Source organism: Aspergillus oryzae, chromosome 1 (assembly GCF_000184455.2).
Source record: "Aspergillus oryzae RIB40 DNA, chromosome 1".
Taxonomy (NCBI): domain Eukaryota; kingdom Fungi; phylum Ascomycota; class Eurotiomycetes; order Eurotiales; family Aspergillaceae; genus Aspergillus; species Aspergillus oryzae.
This window is the reverse complement of record NC_036435.1, coordinates 5,143,410-5,160,418: the sequence shown is the minus strand read 5'-3', so window position 1 is coordinate 5,160,418 and position 17,009 is coordinate 5,143,410. Positions and strand designations below refer to the sequence as shown.

The 17,009-nt window shown below is 49.4% G+C and overlaps 6 protein-coding genes across 6 annotated transcripts; 4 read left to right on the top strand and 2 right to left on the bottom strand.

Annotated features, from left to right (window-relative positions):
• Positions 1-58: 58 nt before the first annotated feature.
• AO090005000481 (NADH:flavin oxidoreductase/NADH oxidase) lies at positions 59-1,373 on the bottom strand (the record flags this gene model as incomplete). Its single annotated transcript, XM_001817489.3, has 2 exons — positions 59-1,153; positions 1,206-1,373. The coding sequence occupies 2 exons, from the start codon at positions 1,371-1,373 to the stop codon at positions 59-61; spliced, it is 1,263 nt and encodes a 420-aa protein (XP_001817541.1).
• A 988-nt stretch (positions 1,374-2,361) lies between these two features.
• Positions 2,362-4,437, top strand: AO090005000482 (putative acyl-CoA dehydrogenase; the record flags this gene model as incomplete). The annotated part of the gene is made up of 4 exons (XM_001817490.1): positions 2,362-2,470; positions 2,528-2,744; positions 2,795-2,857; positions 2,913-4,437. 4 exons carry the CDS (start codon positions 2,362-2,364, stop codon positions 4,435-4,437), a joined length of 1,914 nt encoding a protein of 637 aa, XP_001817542.1.
• Positions 4,438-5,481: 1,044 nt separating this feature from the next.
• AO090005000483 (class I SAM-dependent methyltransferase) lies at positions 5,482-6,994 on the top strand (the record flags this gene model as incomplete). The annotated part of the gene is made up of 9 exons (XM_023234084.1): positions 5,482-5,562; positions 5,638-5,672; positions 5,730-5,789; positions 5,850-5,856; positions 5,907-5,951; positions 6,007-6,180; positions 6,224-6,288; positions 6,340-6,694; positions 6,761-6,994. The coding sequence occupies 9 exons, from the start codon at positions 5,482-5,484 to the stop codon at positions 6,992-6,994; spliced, it is 1,056 nt and encodes a 351-aa protein (XP_023088975.1).
• A 2,081-nt stretch (positions 6,995-9,075) lies between these two features.
• AO090005000484 (sugar porter family MFS transporter) lies at positions 9,076-10,779 on the top strand (the record flags this gene model as incomplete). The annotated part of the gene is made up of 1 exon (XM_023234083.1): positions 9,076-10,779. The coding sequence occupies one exon, from the start codon at positions 9,076-9,078 to the stop codon at positions 10,777-10,779; it is 1,704 nt and encodes a 567-aa protein (XP_023088976.1).
• Positions 10,780-11,612: 833 nt separating this feature from the next.
• On the bottom strand, positions 11,613-12,353 carry AO090005000485 (uncharacterized protein; the record flags this gene model as incomplete). Its single annotated transcript, XM_023234082.1, has 3 exons — positions 11,613-11,689; positions 11,763-11,840; positions 12,113-12,353. 3 exons carry the CDS (start codon positions 12,351-12,353, stop codon positions 11,613-11,615), a joined length of 396 nt encoding a protein of 131 aa, XP_023088977.1.
• A 916-nt stretch (positions 12,354-13,269) lies between these two features.
• On the top strand, positions 13,270-14,586 carry AO090005000486 (uncharacterized protein; the record flags this gene model as incomplete). Its single annotated transcript, XM_023234081.1, has 5 exons — positions 13,270-13,315; positions 13,428-13,545; positions 14,085-14,240; positions 14,389-14,464; positions 14,569-14,586. 5 exons carry the CDS (start codon positions 13,270-13,272, stop codon positions 14,584-14,586), a joined length of 414 nt encoding a protein of 137 aa, XP_023088978.1.
• Positions 14,587-17,009: the final 2,423 nt, after the last annotated feature.

Here is a 17,009-nt window from a genome sequence, read left to right as displayed (position 1 = left end):
TATTATACTGTCTAATCTATGTACATCTCTTCATACCTCTAAATCATCACATCATAATCTAATCAAAGATCGACGGCTTGTAAACCGAAGGATCAATATAAGGAGTACCACCACGTCTGGTAAATCCCCAACGAATCTGATTCGCCATCGAGATCTCGGTATCGAGATGCTGGGCGAAAGTCCAAGCCAGACCGGGGTCCTTCTGGAATCCACGTCCGACAAGCGCCACATCAATACCCTCCTCCTCGAGCAACTGGTTGGCCTGCTTACCGTTGGTGATGGCACCGACGGCGGAAACAAGCATCTTATCGCCAACGGCCTTCTTCACAGCCACAGCGAAGGGAACCTGGAATCCAGGACCGGACTTGACCTTCTGCGCGGCGTGCACACCACCGGAGCTGATATCGATCAGATCCACGGCACCCTGGGCGACGAGCGCCTGAGCGAACTTGACCGTCTCGTTGACATTGAAGCTCTGCTCGGGAAGCACCTCCTCGAGCCAATCGGAGGCAGACACACGCAGGAAAACAGGAACATCAGGGCCGACCGTATCGCGAGTCAACTGGGCGATTTCCAAAGGCAGACGAATCCGATTCTCAAACGAACCACCATACTCATCGGTCCTGTTATTCGACGCCGGCGACAGGAAACTCGACAACAGATACCCATGGGCATTATGAATCTCAATGAAATCCGCGCCCGCAGCAATAGCCCGCTTACAAGCCGCCGCCCAAGCGTTCTTAAACTCCTCAATATCAGCCTTCGTCATGGCCTTGGGCTTGGGGAACGAGTCAGCGAAGGGGATATCGCTAGGGCCCTTGACATTCTCGGGCCATCCGCCCGCTTGCTCGGAGGCGACGACAGCGCCCGACATCCACGGCGGAATGGTACTGGCCTTGCGACCTGCGTGAGCGATCTGCACACCGATCTTCTGGCCCTGGCTGTGCACGAATTCGATGACGCGCTTCATCGGCGCGATGTGGCTGTCTTTCCAGAGACCCACGTCCTGGGGCGTGATTCGGCCTTCCGGTTGTACGGCCGTGGCTTCGATCATCATGAGCCCTGGGCCGCGCTGGGCGATACCGCCCAGATGCGCGACGTGCCAGTCGGTCATGTGGCCATCTTCGGCGGAGTATTGGCACAATGGGGCCAGCTGTGTCTTGTTAGTTTTGGGATGTTGCGTAGTGGCGTGGAATAGTACTTACACCCAGGCGGTTCTGGAAGGTGACACCGCGAACGGTGAAGGGCTGGAAGAGCTTAGGGACCTTTTGGCCGTTGGTCTGGGGGTTGGCGGCTGTTCCGGCGGGGGGGTTCTGAGCGGGAGTGAAGTAAGAGATGCCCTGAGCGGGCTCGACGTAGTCGGGGGTATGCATTTTGTTTGTATGGGATTTTATTATGTACTTGATTCTAGTAGACCAGGGACGTTAAGATGGAAAGTAAGCACTTTAAATACTACACTCTGTCCCCCGACAGAAAACCTCCGAAGTGTTGCTCCATAGCCCTTGATTTCAAATCCCCCGCCGCAGTGGATATCTTTAGAGGCGACTTGTCACGGCGATATACCGAGTTTTAGGACAATATGATACCGAATGTTGCTCCGTTTCAGACTTTTTTTTGCCCCTCGATAGGCCGTGCATTGCTCCGATTGGGCGGTGGATTGGGGTTTTTCCATTAGTTCCATCGAGTTTCCCTCGTTTTCTATGGGGCTTCTCCGTGGTTTGTTGAATCTTTTCTAGGGCTTGAAAATGCATCCATCAGGCGGTGAGCTTCGTCAGGCGGAGGATTATTCAGCGGTCGGGCGAATGATTGTGGGAAAGTCTCCGAGGTCACGTGTATTACGATCTTTTGGGTGTATAGTGGCACGTGATCTTATGTGACGTCGTACGATAGGATATCTTTTAGAGCCCTATGGTCTGGGTCAGTGAATTGGGGTTGGTATTTTGATTGGATAGTGAAATCTGCGCCAGGTACCATAGTCTGATAGATGACATTGATTGGACTAATTTCTAGGGGTCGCCAGTCTTTACATATGGGGAATGATCTGCGTTCGTTGCCTCCATGCTTTGCTGGTATGTATAGCAGTGTACGGGACCTAAGTGGACGCCTTTACTGTAGCTACTCATCGGGGTAGAACACACCTCTGATATTAGCCTGTCTGGGACTTTCTCCACTCAGTTCGTTGGGTAATGAAAACCTAGTCCTCAAGCCACCTCCTCATCCCAGCTTGCCGTAACCGAGGTAATCACGCGCTCTCCCACCGAGGCACGTTACTGTATATCAGATATGTGATCCAAGACTACACCAACGTCGGACAGACACGTTGTAACTTTAAGGTCGCTGTAAGTAATACTTGAGCACATCATGGAGTCTGGACCTCGTCACGCCACTGTGGACCGTGGACATATCACGAAGCCTGAGCGGTTGGAGAACACATATACTTCCGATACCAGTCTCCAACGAGCTCTGTCCTGTGTGTTTATCCGTTGTCACAGCTTGTGAATATTGAAGAATGGACTAATCAAAATAGGGTACCTTCCGGCGCAGAAGCTAGAGCAGGCTCAGCCACAATTGGTAGAGTTGGGTGAGGAAGCTATCTCCGATCAGATTAGGGAGTGGAGTGCGGATGCCGAGAGACATCAGCCATATGTGAAAGGATTCAATGTCTGGGGTCAGCGATATGACTATGACCGATTGATTACTAGCGAAGGGTGGAAGCAGCTGGGTAAATGGGGTGCTCGGCACGGGTAAGTCGTCTGTGTCCCTGCATGATACACTTTTTTATTGACTGGTCAAGGGTCGTATCGTTGGGATATGAGCCTACCTATGGGGCCGAGAGACGATTGGTTCAGTATACTGTGTGAGTTGTCTTCATAGGCTATGGTTCTTGAACGCCAATCCTGACCCGGAGATAGAAACTACCTTTATTCTCCCTCATCGGGGCTTTATTCCTGCCCCGTTAGTATGTCTGATGGAGCCGCGCTTGTTTTGAACCAGGAGCGCAAAAATGTAGCCGCGGATCACCCCTTCCAGACGGCGTATCAGAAGTTAATCTCTAAAAAGGAGGACTATTGGACCTCCGGCCAGTGGATGACTGAAAGAGCAGGAGGCAGCGATGTTCAAAACACCGAGACCTGGGCCACGTATTCGCCTTTGTCGCATAAGTCGAAGGCCTCGAACGGGCTCGATGAAGGTGACTACCTAATCAACGGGTTCAAGTTTTTTTCTTCCGCCACCGATGCTAATATCGCTCTGATGCTTGCTAAAACGCCATCAGGAAAGCTTAGTACTTTCCTTGCGCCGTTACGGAAGACCATCGTCGGGGAAGACGGCAAGCCTCGAGTGGTCACCAATGGTGTCCGAATCCATCGTTTGAAGAACAAGCTAGGGACCAAGGAATTACCAACGGCGGAGTTGGAACTGAAAGACATGCGCGCTCACCTGGTCGGCACTGTCGATCATGGTGTCATGGCTATTGCACCATTACTCAACATCACTCGTACCCATACATTCATTGGATCGCTTGCTGCATGGCGACGTGCTATTAGTATCACCAAGAGCTTTGCTAAGGCCAGAACCACGGTCGGCGAACCATTGTGGCTCATTCCCATGCACTTGAGCCTACTCGCAGACCTGGAGGTGAAACATCGGGGCGCGATGAACCTCGCGTTTTTCACGGTTGCTGTCATGGGCGTGGTGGAAAACAACGGGGTCTCCACTCCCGCGGCGCATCTGCCCACCAAGGGCAAGGAAGCACAGGTAGTATTCCGGGCTTTGACAGCCATCGCTAAGGCCGTGATTAGCAAGAACGCAATTGCAGGGATTCAAGAATGCCAAGAGGGAATGGGCGGGGTTGGATACATGGATGAACCGGACGAGCCGGAGTTCAACATCGCTCGACTGCTACGGAACACTGCTGTGAACTCCATTTGGGAGGGAACTACTAATGTGCTGGCTAGTGAACTCGTTCGCTTCCTTGTCAAACGGGATAATCTAACTATATTCTCGGCTTGGTTCGAGCGCACGTTGGCGTTGATTACGACGCCTGAGTTCGCGAGCGCATTGAAACAAATATGGTCTGACTTCCTTTCTCGGACTAAAGCCACCAGTGAGCCGCGGTTCATTCTGGCGGATGCTCGCCGAGTCATGTTTACCCTTGCCTGGATACTCTGTGGTGCTCTTCTTGCTCTGGACGCCGAGCGAGATGGCGATGGCGTTACGACCGAAATTGCACGACGGTGGATCTTGTCCGGGGAAGGCGGTGTTGGCGACATGGTTTGGCGAGACATTATCAGTGTCCAGCGTACTGCGAGTGCAGGGCCATCGTCGATAACCAACGAACATCTGCGCTGGGACTGTCGCATTGCCTGGGGGGTGGAGTTGCCAGCGAAGCAAGTGTCGGGCCATCGGTCGTTTCAGGGAACCGGCTCGAAGTTGTGATTCGCATTATGCATGTGGTCGCCGTTGCCATTATCATTCCTCTGCGTCACTAGAGGGTTAATCTTGGGACCCACCTGGCATTAATTGTACATAACGTATACTATAGCTACTATAGTAGTGAACGGGTTAAGGCCCTTGTCTCTTGAAGCCTGAATTTCACAAGGAAAAAGGGGTGACTGGAAAGTCATAACAAAGACAAGGGGGAATATGGAGACTGGTCTTGAACTCTAAAGCGCGGAAAGCCTGCCAAGTTCCAACTCTATTTGAAGCACTTTGTAGACTAGATGATCCTCTTGATGCGAGTTTCTTGATTTCTCGTGGTATCAGTCTGTACGATAAACTGCCGGATGGGCAACAGATCGATGTTCACTGGAGACTGGCAGCGGGGAAAGTCGTCGCGATGGGTCTTCGAACATCCTTGAAGGGTTGTGGGTCAATTTGATTGTCTAATGAGGAACACTCACACATGGAAGTTGTCGCAGTTCGGAAAAGGGGATCTGACCATTCGCAAATTAGTTGCCTTTTTTAGGGCACTAAACGTTAGCCTGGTGGGGAGTCACGGGACGATGGGTCTCAACGGTCGTTAGCGTCTGACTATCTCTTTCACCTCCCTTGATCAAGACGCATCTCTCCAGCCTAGATGTTCAGCCTGCATGGATTCTGACTCTACTGTTGGTCAAAGGGAGAGGGAATCCACCGACTCTGCCGCTATTGGCGGAACAGGGAACCAACCACTCCACTTCCTATAAAACGACTATATTATAGAGTGAGACCAGCGGAAGGATCGGCTGCAACGCTGATTGTTCGGCGAGCAAAAAACCACGCGGTGTAACTCAAGTAATGTGGAATCGCAATCGCACTCCGGTTTGAAGGATCCCGCGTGGGGAAGCGGCCAACTGTCGCTGAGAACAAGGAAAAGTTTCAACGGTAGCACGTTTAACACTGTCAAAGCCCCTGTCTTTGCGCTCTGTAGGCATAATTTCTGCTGTTAACGACGATTTCTCTGTCCTCTTAAAGCGCAACATTTCAGCCCATTTCATCACAATGACCTCGTGGCAGGATGAGCGGCAACAGCTGGCCGTTCCTGAGTTACAGATATTAGCGATGGATCCTGTGCAGGTCGATGTGAGTTAACACCACTCAGAGTCATACTTGGTGCAATTTGCGGTGAGCGTGGTGGCTAACGGTGATTTATCCCAGGATGAGGCATTCGAGGACTCTATCTATAATGACTCGTGAGTAGCTGGGACTGTTGTTGTTTTACCGTGTCTTGATTGTTAGACTGACCATAGCTCTAGGTTAAACTCTGCTAGCTTTGTTACATCATTGAACTCCAGTATTCTCAATTATAAGTAGGTGGCCCTTTACTAACCCTAACAATGAAGACGTGTCTGACAAGAGTGGCATTCTAGGTACGAGGTTGGTGAGACGGTCCTACAAGCAACCCATGTCGCTGACTCTAGCGCTAGAATGGCCGTCGTTATCATGCATTTCGCGAAGGAACGTATCTAGTAGTATGTGCCTCTGCCACTTCCTCAGCTATCGACAGGTCTTTCTAACAACCGACAGCCGAATGATGAGGAGGAGCAAGATCGCATGGACCTGGCCCACCATGTATATCGCTTACTTCTCGGAGGCCCTCTCCACCTCGCTCCGATTAAGAATGATGTCCAGCGAGTCCTGGACCTCGGCACTGGAACCGGCATCTGGGCAATAGACTTTGCAGAGTATGTGCATGGCATTGTAATCATCCAAACCTCTCAGAGAGCTCGATCCCTGACATTAGGACCCTAGTGAACATCCATCCGCACAGGTTATTGGAACGGATCTAAGTCCTATACAGCCTAGATGGTAGGTAGCACCTCGGATTTCCTGGGCCTTATTAACAGCGATAATTGTTAGGGTTCCGCCAACTTGCTCATTTGAGATCGATGACTTCGAATGCGATTGGTTGTATACCAGACCATTTGACTTTATACATGCCCGTGAACTGGAGGGCTGCATAGGCAACGATTTAAAGTTCTTTAAGCAAGCATTCAAACATCTAGTCCCCGGGGGGTATTTCGAAGTTCAAGCAGTCACGTCACCTTTTCTTTCCGATGATGATACATTAGACAAGGCCCCAAATGCCCAGGAATGGATGGACAATCTTGTGAAGGGGTTACGGAAATTTGGCAAGCCAGCTGATAATGTCCCTGGCTGGAAAGACAAGCTGAAAGATGCTGGTTTCATTGATGTACACCAGGAGATCCGCAAGGTAAGTAGTGCCTAGATTGATGTATGAGGTATACCATCTCAATTATCGCTAACCGGCGAATGACAGCTCCCAATTGGACCGTGGCCTAAGGATCCTAAGTTAAAGGAGATTGGAAAATACCAAGGTGTTCAGGAGCTTCAGGTCATTGACTCTTACACTCCTGCTATCTTTTCACGCATCCTTGGCTGGAGCCACGAGGAGATTCAAATTTTAATAGCAAAGGTCAAGCGTGAGTTGAGGGATCCATCCATCCATTTATATCTGCCGGTCTACTTCATATATGGAAGAAAGCCTGTATGATTATGATGTACGATTTCCCTTTCCTCATTTCCTCATTTCTATCAATCTTGTCTCTTCCTTGCTTGTTTATTTGTATTTGGCTCAAGTGTTCACCCTCTTTTTATTCCTTTGCCCAGCTTCAGTATTGCACACTCACTTTCTGTTTCCTATCATGTTCCTATATCGCGTCTGTGAGCAGAGACAAAGGCGTTTTACGGTGGAGCAACAATTTCCTGTGATACCAATATCATATTTGTGCGGGTTGGGGAAGCCAACAGTTGTTTTTGCGACAAGACCGAATAACCAACTTTTTGAATCAAGATATTGATACTTTGAAAATGCAGAATATGCAAGCTTCGACACACAATGCGAAACATGGCTCTTTTCTAGGCCACCAGACGCAATCTGCATGGACCATTATCTACATAGCTCATCCTTTGTGATGGGTCTATTGTCGGGGATCTTCGGGGACTCGGGATGGTTTACCAGAACTCTCGAACAAACACCTTGCCTTGGTGTGGCCTTCAGCAATGGAGTCAGACTATCAGGCTGTTCCAGAAGATTACGATCATCACTCTAGAGTCCCCTCCTTCTGTGCTCGCGCGAATTAGAGCAGGGCCATCAGCCGGGCACCACAACCCGACAACCTTGTGCATGCCCCTTGACAACTGCTCGGCTAACAGTTGTGGGTATAGACCCAGTACATCAATGCCAAGGGTGGCGCCGATAAAGTTTATCGTACATTGCATAGTGTTAGCTATGAACTCTAGTGAGGCATTTATTGGTGACTCTTGCACGACTGGCGTCGAAAATGGTTAGCAAGGTTTACGACTTGGCTGACACAACATGAGGTTAATGCCAAGTACTTGATCGAAAGCCGCGTGCAGATGCCCCAGCATTCTCGCACGGCTCGTTCATTGCTGAAGTCTACCTTATCCCGCAAGGGGATAAACGGACGTTATAATCACGGAGTTCTGAAGTGTGCCAATTATCCGCAAACAACAGACAATGTATCAGACAAGAGTGTTTCTTAGCCAACATGAAGTCCTTGCATCGCAGCATAAACCGATATTCACTGGTCCAAAGGCACGGTGCTTGTCTGAAGTCAATACAATACCAACACTCAGCCCTCATTCACAATGTTAGGCAACAGTTCTATGGTCTCCACCCGTAAGATGCCGAGGCTTGGCAGCGGAATCAGGGAGCAGGCTTTGTACACAAAGACTGGGAAGATGACTACCCGTGAGAGTCGCTTATGATGCGTGGAACTATGGGTTCCTGTAGGATCAAAGGATCGAAGCTTGATTATAGTACCCTATAGTGCACATATGACCAGTTCCCGCAAGCAATGTGACCTTGGGCTTCAACAATTCTTTGTGATTTTGCAATACCAGCTTCACTAACCTTTCTCCCGCGAAAGAGCCTTGTGGAGATCTAGCCAAATAGTGCCTATCCGAGTATCTCCTACATACTAATGACAGTCGCCTCCAGAGCCACTTAGATTAACCCAATCATTGCCTTGAGCTGAAGTTTCTTGACCTTTAACCAAGGATGCTGAGCCTCGGTTTCGGGCATAGTGACATAGGCCATGCCCTTGAACCCCACATATCTTGCAACCTCAGGGCTGACGAGGGGAGAGCCAAGGCTTGGCTGGCTTTCAGAACCCTTCTTGAGATGAATCCGCCATCAATTTGCCAAGTCCGCCATGGCGGAAACCAGTACTCTGGTTCTAGGCGCGAAGGAGCCAATGAAAAGGTCACAGCACGGCGGAGGTCCAAAATATGGGGCCCAGATTGTATTGTCATTCTCATGCCCCGGCCTTTTCCACAACAAGATGGTGGTGAAACTCTGATCGAGGACACTCGGTTATAAAAGCCGGGGACTCCAGTCCGGGGTAAAACACACAATCTACAACTCGCATCGCCAACATGTCAAGTCCGGCAGAGAACAAGAAGACCTCAGATATATTGTTCCCCAGTTCCGAACATATTCAGAACTCATCCGACCCATCACCTCATGCCGCTCTGAACAAGGAAGCATGTGTACGTTATGAGCGTGACCGAGCGAGCTCTGGGGGCAAGTTCTTCAAAAGCTTTGGATGGATGGGCGACTTGCCCGAATGGAAAGTCGGCGGTGAAAAGCTCAAGGGCAGAGCCCTGAACTGGTCCATTGGGTTCATCGCTAGCTGCGGGTTCCTTATGTTTGGCTACGATCAGGGTGTACTGAGTGCCCTGCTCACGCTTGATTCCTTTCAGGAGGTTCTCCCGCTCATGACCCCTCGCGACAAATCAAATGATCTTTGTTGGCTGGATAATCCGACCAACACCATTCCCAATCCTACGTACTGCACAGGCGATGCAAACACCCAGGCAGCAGGAGTCGCGATATACCAGATCGGATGCTGGATGGGTTCACTCGTAATTCTAGCTTATGGTGAACGGTGGGGACGAAAGTCGAGTACATTCTGGGGCTCTCTAATTATGATCATTGGGACAATTATGCAGGCGGCGTGCTTCGACTACGGCTTGTTCGTGGCAGGTCGTGTTGTTGGAGGTATTGGGAACGGCATGGTAACATCTAGTGAGTATTTCATCAAGGTGTCTTCTACATACAATGATCCTGACCGGGCAGCAATCCCAACATGGCAGTCCGAATGTGCCCGACCGCACCAGCGAGGTGTCCTGATCATGCTCTCAGGGGCTCTTATATCTGCCGGTGTTATGATCGCATACTGGGTGGATTACGGATTCTACTTCTTGACTGGTTCTGTCCGCTGGAGGTTCCCACTGATGTTCCAATCTTTCTTTACTATTATTGTCATGATCGGCTTACTTTATCTTCCCGATTCCCCAAGATGGCTCACCATGCAGGGACGCCATGCTGAGGCTCGCGATGTCACTGCTCGACTTGTGGGCAAGGTAGAAGACCACCCAGATGTAGAGGAAGAACTACGCAGCATTAACGAAGCATTGGAAGTACAGAGTCGTGGCGGGAGCTTCAAGTACCGTGAACTGCTCACCAACGGGCCGTCACAGAACCTTCGCCGCTCTACTTTGGCCATGGTCTCTCAATTTTTCCAACAAATGTGCGGTATAAATCTCGTGACTTACTACGCAACTGCGATCTTTGAGAACTCTCTCGGATTCGGTCCAGAAATGGCACGTCTACTTGCGGCCTGTAATGGAACTGAGTACTTCATGGCGTCACTCATAGCGCTGCCACTCATTGAACGGACCGGTCGGCGGAAGCTGATGATAATCGGTGCCTTTGGGATGATGGTCTCGATGGCAATTCTAGCTGGCACTGTATCCACGGGCGAAATAATGGAAAATGGAGCACCTAAGCTGGAGACACAATATGGTGTCACGGCAACTGTGTTCTTATTTGTTTTCAATTCCTTCTTCGCCATTGGCTGGCTCGGAATGACCTGGCTGTATCCAGCCGAAATCACAAACCTTCGCATTCGCATTCAGGCCAATGCCCTGTCCACCAGTTCCAACTGGATGTCCAACTTCCTTATTGTCATGATCACTCCACCCGCTTTCGCGAACTTGGGATACCAGACATACATAATTTTCGCGGTCTTCAATGCTGCACTTATTCCGTGCGTTTATCTCTTCTTCCCTGAGACCAAGGGCCGCACGCTTGAAGAGCTGGATGTGGTCTTCGCAAGTGCTAACGCTCAGGGCATCTCGCCTGTGAAACAGAGCTTGCAGATGCCGAAGTTGGCTGGTGACAGTCTAGACAGAGAATTGGCGCGCTACTTTGGTACGAGTAGTGATGAAGAGACTTCGAGGGAGAAGTAGATGGTATTCTTATTGCGACCTTGTGTTGGTCATTGGGCATCGGTTAAGAGGCCAGCAATTTCTTTAGTTCAATTTTGTGGAAAGAACACTCTACCTTTGGTTGATAGCGATGTTGGGCTTATACTGGTGAGAAGTCCAAAATACTTGTGTTGTTTCCCCAGCTTTAGTCGATAGACATAGATTGTGCTTTGGCAGTACTTACTATAGATCTCTGGACATAGTCAAATAGGAATACTTTAACATGAAGCTATACAGAAAGGATATATCGCCCACATAACTCCCCAGCCTCGCTCAGAAGTTCTAAACCCTCTATTATGCACCCTAAGCAAAATCCCACTCATACCCCATCAACCCCGTCCGATCCCAACACCCAACATACTCACACTCCAACTCCCCATCCTTCAAAATACTCGTCTCAACCCACAAACAAAGCTACCCCCAGTCTCAGCCAACTCCCCACCAGCTCCACAAGACTTCAAAAACTCCCTCCTAAGCAACACATGCTCTTTACACCTCCTCCCCACCCGCTCCATACGCTCCATATCCAGAAAATACAACAACTGCACCTTCCGATTATAACTCGGCGCCTCAGGCTCCCCATCCCGAAACCTCCCACTCCGCAGGTCATAACACACCCGCATCTCAGGAAGCCCTGTCTCGGGCCCCGCAGACTGTAACTCATTCATCCAGTGCAGGTAGGCAAGTCGAACCTCTCAAACCACGTTTCCCGTTCAACAGTCATAAGATTAGAATGATCTTGTCCTTCGACCACGAAACAGAGATTCTCAGGGAACTGGGTCATATGAACTCGACCATACCTTATAGACCCAGTACTAACCTTCCTCTTCGGTGTTTCCTCCACCGGCTAGGAAATCTCCCTTCCGGGCCAGTAGCAGACGCAGTAGCAGGTCTATGGTTATAATAACATCCCCAATACCCAATTTTATCCGAGATAGGAATATAATCTCCCAAGCAACCCATACCGGGGCTTATGGGCTTGTTTGTACTGTTCTGGTTTCTTTCGACTGCCACGGTGATGGTTTCTCGGTATATGCCTGCGTCTTCGGGGAGGGTGTTCCAGAAGGTACGTACTGGGGTGCTGTGCCACCATTTTTCGTAGAAGGTTTTTGTGGGCTAGTAGGTTAGATGGACTGTTGTTGTTAAGGGGCCGGGGCCAGGGTGGGTTAGGAGTGTGGTGTTTTTGGACGGTAAGTGTGGTGTTAGGAGGGTCGTGAGCTGGGTACTCAAGGGCGAGGAAGTGTGTTTAGTGTGGTGTTAGATGCCGAAGATGGTGTAGACTACCGATGAGGTTTCTTGGGGGGTTAGGACGTACATTGTGTAATTGTGATTGTGATTGTTATCGGTCTTATGATTTGGGGTTTGGTATCGAGTGGTGTGTTGGATAGGTTATGGAGGGTGGTAGGTGGTGCGCTTGATATACTTTGTTTTTCGAGGTGATATGGAGATGGCGGGGTTTTGCACGGTGATTGAGTCTTCGGGGTTATTGGGGTACCTTTAGGCTGTCTGTTGTACGTGTCTTGGAATATCTCATTCTGCTGTGCGTTCTTGTGCATATGTAGCCTTTTGTTCGGTTTACTCCATGATGCCATGTAGGGTAGTACTACCCATGGGCCCAGTTTAGGACGGCCAGCTTTTGCAGAGGGTTACAGAGATATTGTCGGGCTGTAGAAGACTATCCACAGGCGATTCTCATTACTTAAGTAATGTCATAATGAAATACCAGTCTCAGTATAAGCCGATAACCAGATGTGGGGGGTTACAAATACCACGGCGCACACACATCTAAGTGACTTGAGACTCCACAACAAAAGGACACATACACAAACAGGACACGATGAAGAATAAGCCCATCATAAAATCTCGTCTCAAGGCTACCCAGCCTGACGTCTATGTGTTACCCAAGAATCAAGCAAGAAGCAAGAAAGATGCCAAGTCCAGGAACCCTGTTCCTTGGGCCAGCAGGGAATGGGGTCTGCAATGGATCGGGAGATGTGTCCTGGGCTACATCCATTCTTAGTCCTTTCTGCAAACCCAGAAGTCAGGTTGCTATCACCACACAACAACTGAAGAAGCGGCCGAGAGACGAAAAGGCCAATTGATCGACCCGGTAGACTCAAACTCCGAGTACGATCCGTGCCGTTCTGCATACCCCATCCGATCTTATCTAAATAGGTTTATATTTTGTTCAAAAAAAGCTACGAGGGCCCTTTCTTGCCTTTTGAGGTGATCAAAACGCCATATTCTTTCGCGTACGCTCTCGCAGGCTCGTTTACTTTCCCCTTTACAACCCTGCTGCCCAGCGCCGGTACATCTTCCAGCACCACCACCTACTGCACGGGCAAAGCCAAATACCCCGTCTTACCTAGAGCACCGGGGTATCGTCCTTTACGGTCGGTGATCAATTAGGAAAATCATAACAAAAAAAAAGCTGGTCCATTAAATGCACAACTGAAGCATAAAGCGTCTTAAATGGGTCCAGCGGAGTGGGCCGCCACTATTTTCTCGCTTGAGTCTAGTAAGAAAGCTGGACACTCCTCCCACCTATCACAATGCCCCATTTATACGAATGGTTTATTAGACCAAGACATTGCCAAGGTCGGAGAAGTTCAACAATCATTTCCTTTCAGGGGAAGATCTCCCCAGAGTTTCTTGTCTATCAGAAACACGTACGGGTCGCGCCCAGGATGTATCCCTCGCTCGCTGGGTGGCCATTGCTCCTGCTGCTTCCCGGGTGTTTGATCGACGGTAAGTTACCTACCCCTGGCAATGTCCTCCAGATTGTCATTCTAATACTCGCTTTAGTGGCCACTGCGCGGTTATGCCGGGGCTCATTCAACGTGACCCGCTTGGAGGATGTGGAATCGCTGTTTCAGGGCTGTACGCATGTGCGCGGAGACATCACGATCACTGACACATACTCTGGGGCGTTAATACTACCCAACCTGAAAACCATCGATGGGAAACTCGACGTACAGTATATCACGTCGCGGCCGGGGATGGGCAATTCGACACCCACCCAAATCACATCTCTGGAATTACCAGACACCCAGTCAATTAAAAATGTGGCCATTGCGAATATTACAACCTTAAAAACCATATCTATGCCTCGGCTTGAGAGTGTGTCGCACTTCGCTATTTACCAACATGGCATCACCACCGACACTCTCGACCTTCGTTCGCTACGTGAGGCTTCCTACTTTTATCTTGCTGGGGGCTTCTCTAGGTATGGACACAATACTCACGTAGTTGTGATACCGGGGAATGAGTACTGATATGCGTGGCAGTGTGAACGTGGACTCTTTGCGAAACGTCTCTCGGTTTCTTGATATCTATGGTCCGGCGGTTGGCGCAGAAAGAGAGGATACTGGGAAGCCTCTACAGCTCACATTCCCGTCTCTAGTATATGCATATCGTTTATTAGTTGAGGGGAGAATCTCCAAGTACGCGCAGCCTTCCATCCGTATTGAGCTTACCTGTCATGTGGTCTTACATTAATCTACTCTAGAATCTCCATGCCGAAGTTGGAGTTCCTTGGCTGGGATCATAGAGATGGCGGGTATAGCGATGATGTTATGATCCGTACAAAAGAGACCCCGGGATCATTCAGCTTCCCGAGCTTGAAAAACCTGACAGGAACCTTTTCAGTCTATGGGCCGATCAAAAGGTATAGTTTCCCAGAAACAACCGCGTTAACCCTACGGTGATACTAATCGACCGACAGCCTCGACGTGAGTTCATTGCAGAGCTCAACCGTATACATGAGATTAGGCACCACCTCGCCGCTGAACCTCACCCTACCTCTCAGAAAGCTAACTTCCATCACCCTCTACGGGACCCTAGAAAGGTTTGTCCATACCATTCCCTCCCTTCCATCTGCAACCACACCAATAAATACCCGCGGCGGTCTGATGTCTAAAACAGTGTCAAATTCCCGTTCCTGAAAGATTTCAACTCCATCGGCATCCATTCGACCCTACCAGTCGGCTGCAAAAGCTTTACAACCCAGATGGAGGAGATATCGCAGTCTCTCGAGTATAAGACGGACTACCAATGCAGCGAGCCGGGCTCTACACCCTCTCTACTGGGTTTAATTGCACTTTGTATCATTCCAGTCATTGCAATTGCAGCTGCAGGGTACTACTGTACCAGAAAGAAACATGAGGATACGGAATATGAGGAAGAGAAAGCGGTTGAACGGCCGCTATCACCTATTAAAGAGGGTGCAAATGAAAAGGTGGTCGGCCAAGGATGAAAGTCGACGGAAGAAAATGTCACCGAAAAAGAAATCATAAGCAAGCCCTTTAATCAGGTCTAGATTACCCAACGGAGAGCCATATGAAAGCGACCACTCGGTTAAACTAATAACATCTGGTATTGTATACTAGCTAACCAGGGATAGTTCATTCAGACGCATTCTGTGTTCCATGTAAGCAATGCTTAAGTATACTACCTTTCTTTCGGGTTAACACGGTGCTGGCTGATTCCACTGTACAGTAAGTATGCCATGAACAATTGCAAATTTTCAAGTCTCATGCACATAGTAATGTTATATTACATGGATGAATCCTTTATAACGGCACACTTTTATCCCAACCTATTTGAACAACAAAATCAGTCCCTCTTGCGTACATACTTCGTATGTAACCCAGTCGCGACCACCACCCGGTCCCCATTTCCCTTCACCTTCTCAATCTCTACCGACACGTACGCCAGCGTTCCCCCGACTTTCATCGCCCGTCCTGTAATCTCCAGAATTTCCTCCTCCTTCGCCGACGAGAGATACGAAACATGCAGATCAGTGCTCACGCCGGTATAACTGGCGCCCTGCGACGCGATAGCCATGCCCGCCGCCCAGTCGACAAGACACGCGGTCAGCGTGCCATGTAGACCTCCTTTAGAGTTTGTATGATTCTTGGCTATTGGTAGATTGGCATGGATTGTCCCCGGCGAGGCGTCGGTGATGGTGATATTGTCCAGCAGGAGGGCGTAGATAGGGCTGTTGGCGCGTTGCGCGTCCCAGACGTTGAGGACATGGGAGAGTGTGGAGGTCATGTTGATATGTGGTTTATATGAGGATTGGGGAGTATGTTGAATGAAATATCCTGGCTGGGTGTTTCTTTACTCTTTATGGGGTTCATCGGGGCGGTGTCTATCCGAACCGATCGGATGGGGCCCGTCTGTCGGCTGTATCCGATGGATGTACTCCGTTGATCTCATTCTATACGGACACAAACGGTCTACCTCCGTGCGCTGACCAAGCTAGCCCTAAATAATTCTACACTAACAAAGGAAATTGGCACATATCCTCATCCTCCGGATCTACCTCGAAATCAAACCGCACTAGATCCTCCTTATAGGGAAACATGTATGTTGAAGTCACCCTTCACGAGACAATTAGCATATCAATCATGACTAGTCATGGCCCAAGATGAAAGCATACCAGTGATGCTCCTGACTAGCCTGATATTCAGCTAAAGCGGCCTGGCTTTCGTGGTAGCTCACGAGAGCAATCTGGAATCCTTTGCTGCGATCAATAGGGTCGGTGACGCTGGGACCCCCGACGATGAGTCTTCCCGCTTTAACGCAGGAGAGTTTCTTAAGCTTCTTCAGTTCTGTAACGAAGGTCTTCTTGTGCTCCTCGCTGACATCGGAACGGAACTTGAACAGCACTAAATGAGATGAGTGTATTAGGGGGGAATCTGTCTTTGCAAGGCTGGATGTAGTACAACTAACCGATGTGGATAAGAGTCATTGTTGTAAACCCGGTTGTCTATACTATGACGAGATAAACAGTAAATTCAACTTAGTTCATATTAAGGAATAGGATACACCAGTTTATATATGCCTTTCGGCATAGGACTGCTGTTTTCATGAACCGCGGATTGAAGCCGTCGGGTGCGGATGCGCTCCGCTCTCCCGAATCGCGGCATATAAAACAAGGCACTCCGATACTGGTATTTCGATTGAAGAACACCAGGGTAAAATTGTTATTCTTCATCATATGATTCGTCGAACCGATGGTCGACGTACAAAACAACTAACCTACCATTGTACAGGCCGTGGAATGGACAAGCCTCCCGCAGAACTTCCGTCGCATAGGCCTCTCAGAACATTCAATCATTCAGAAACGAGGGAAACCGCTGGACTCATTACTAGAAGGACCCATATACGTTTCTACACTTGATCTTCTTTTCGTCACAGACATTCCA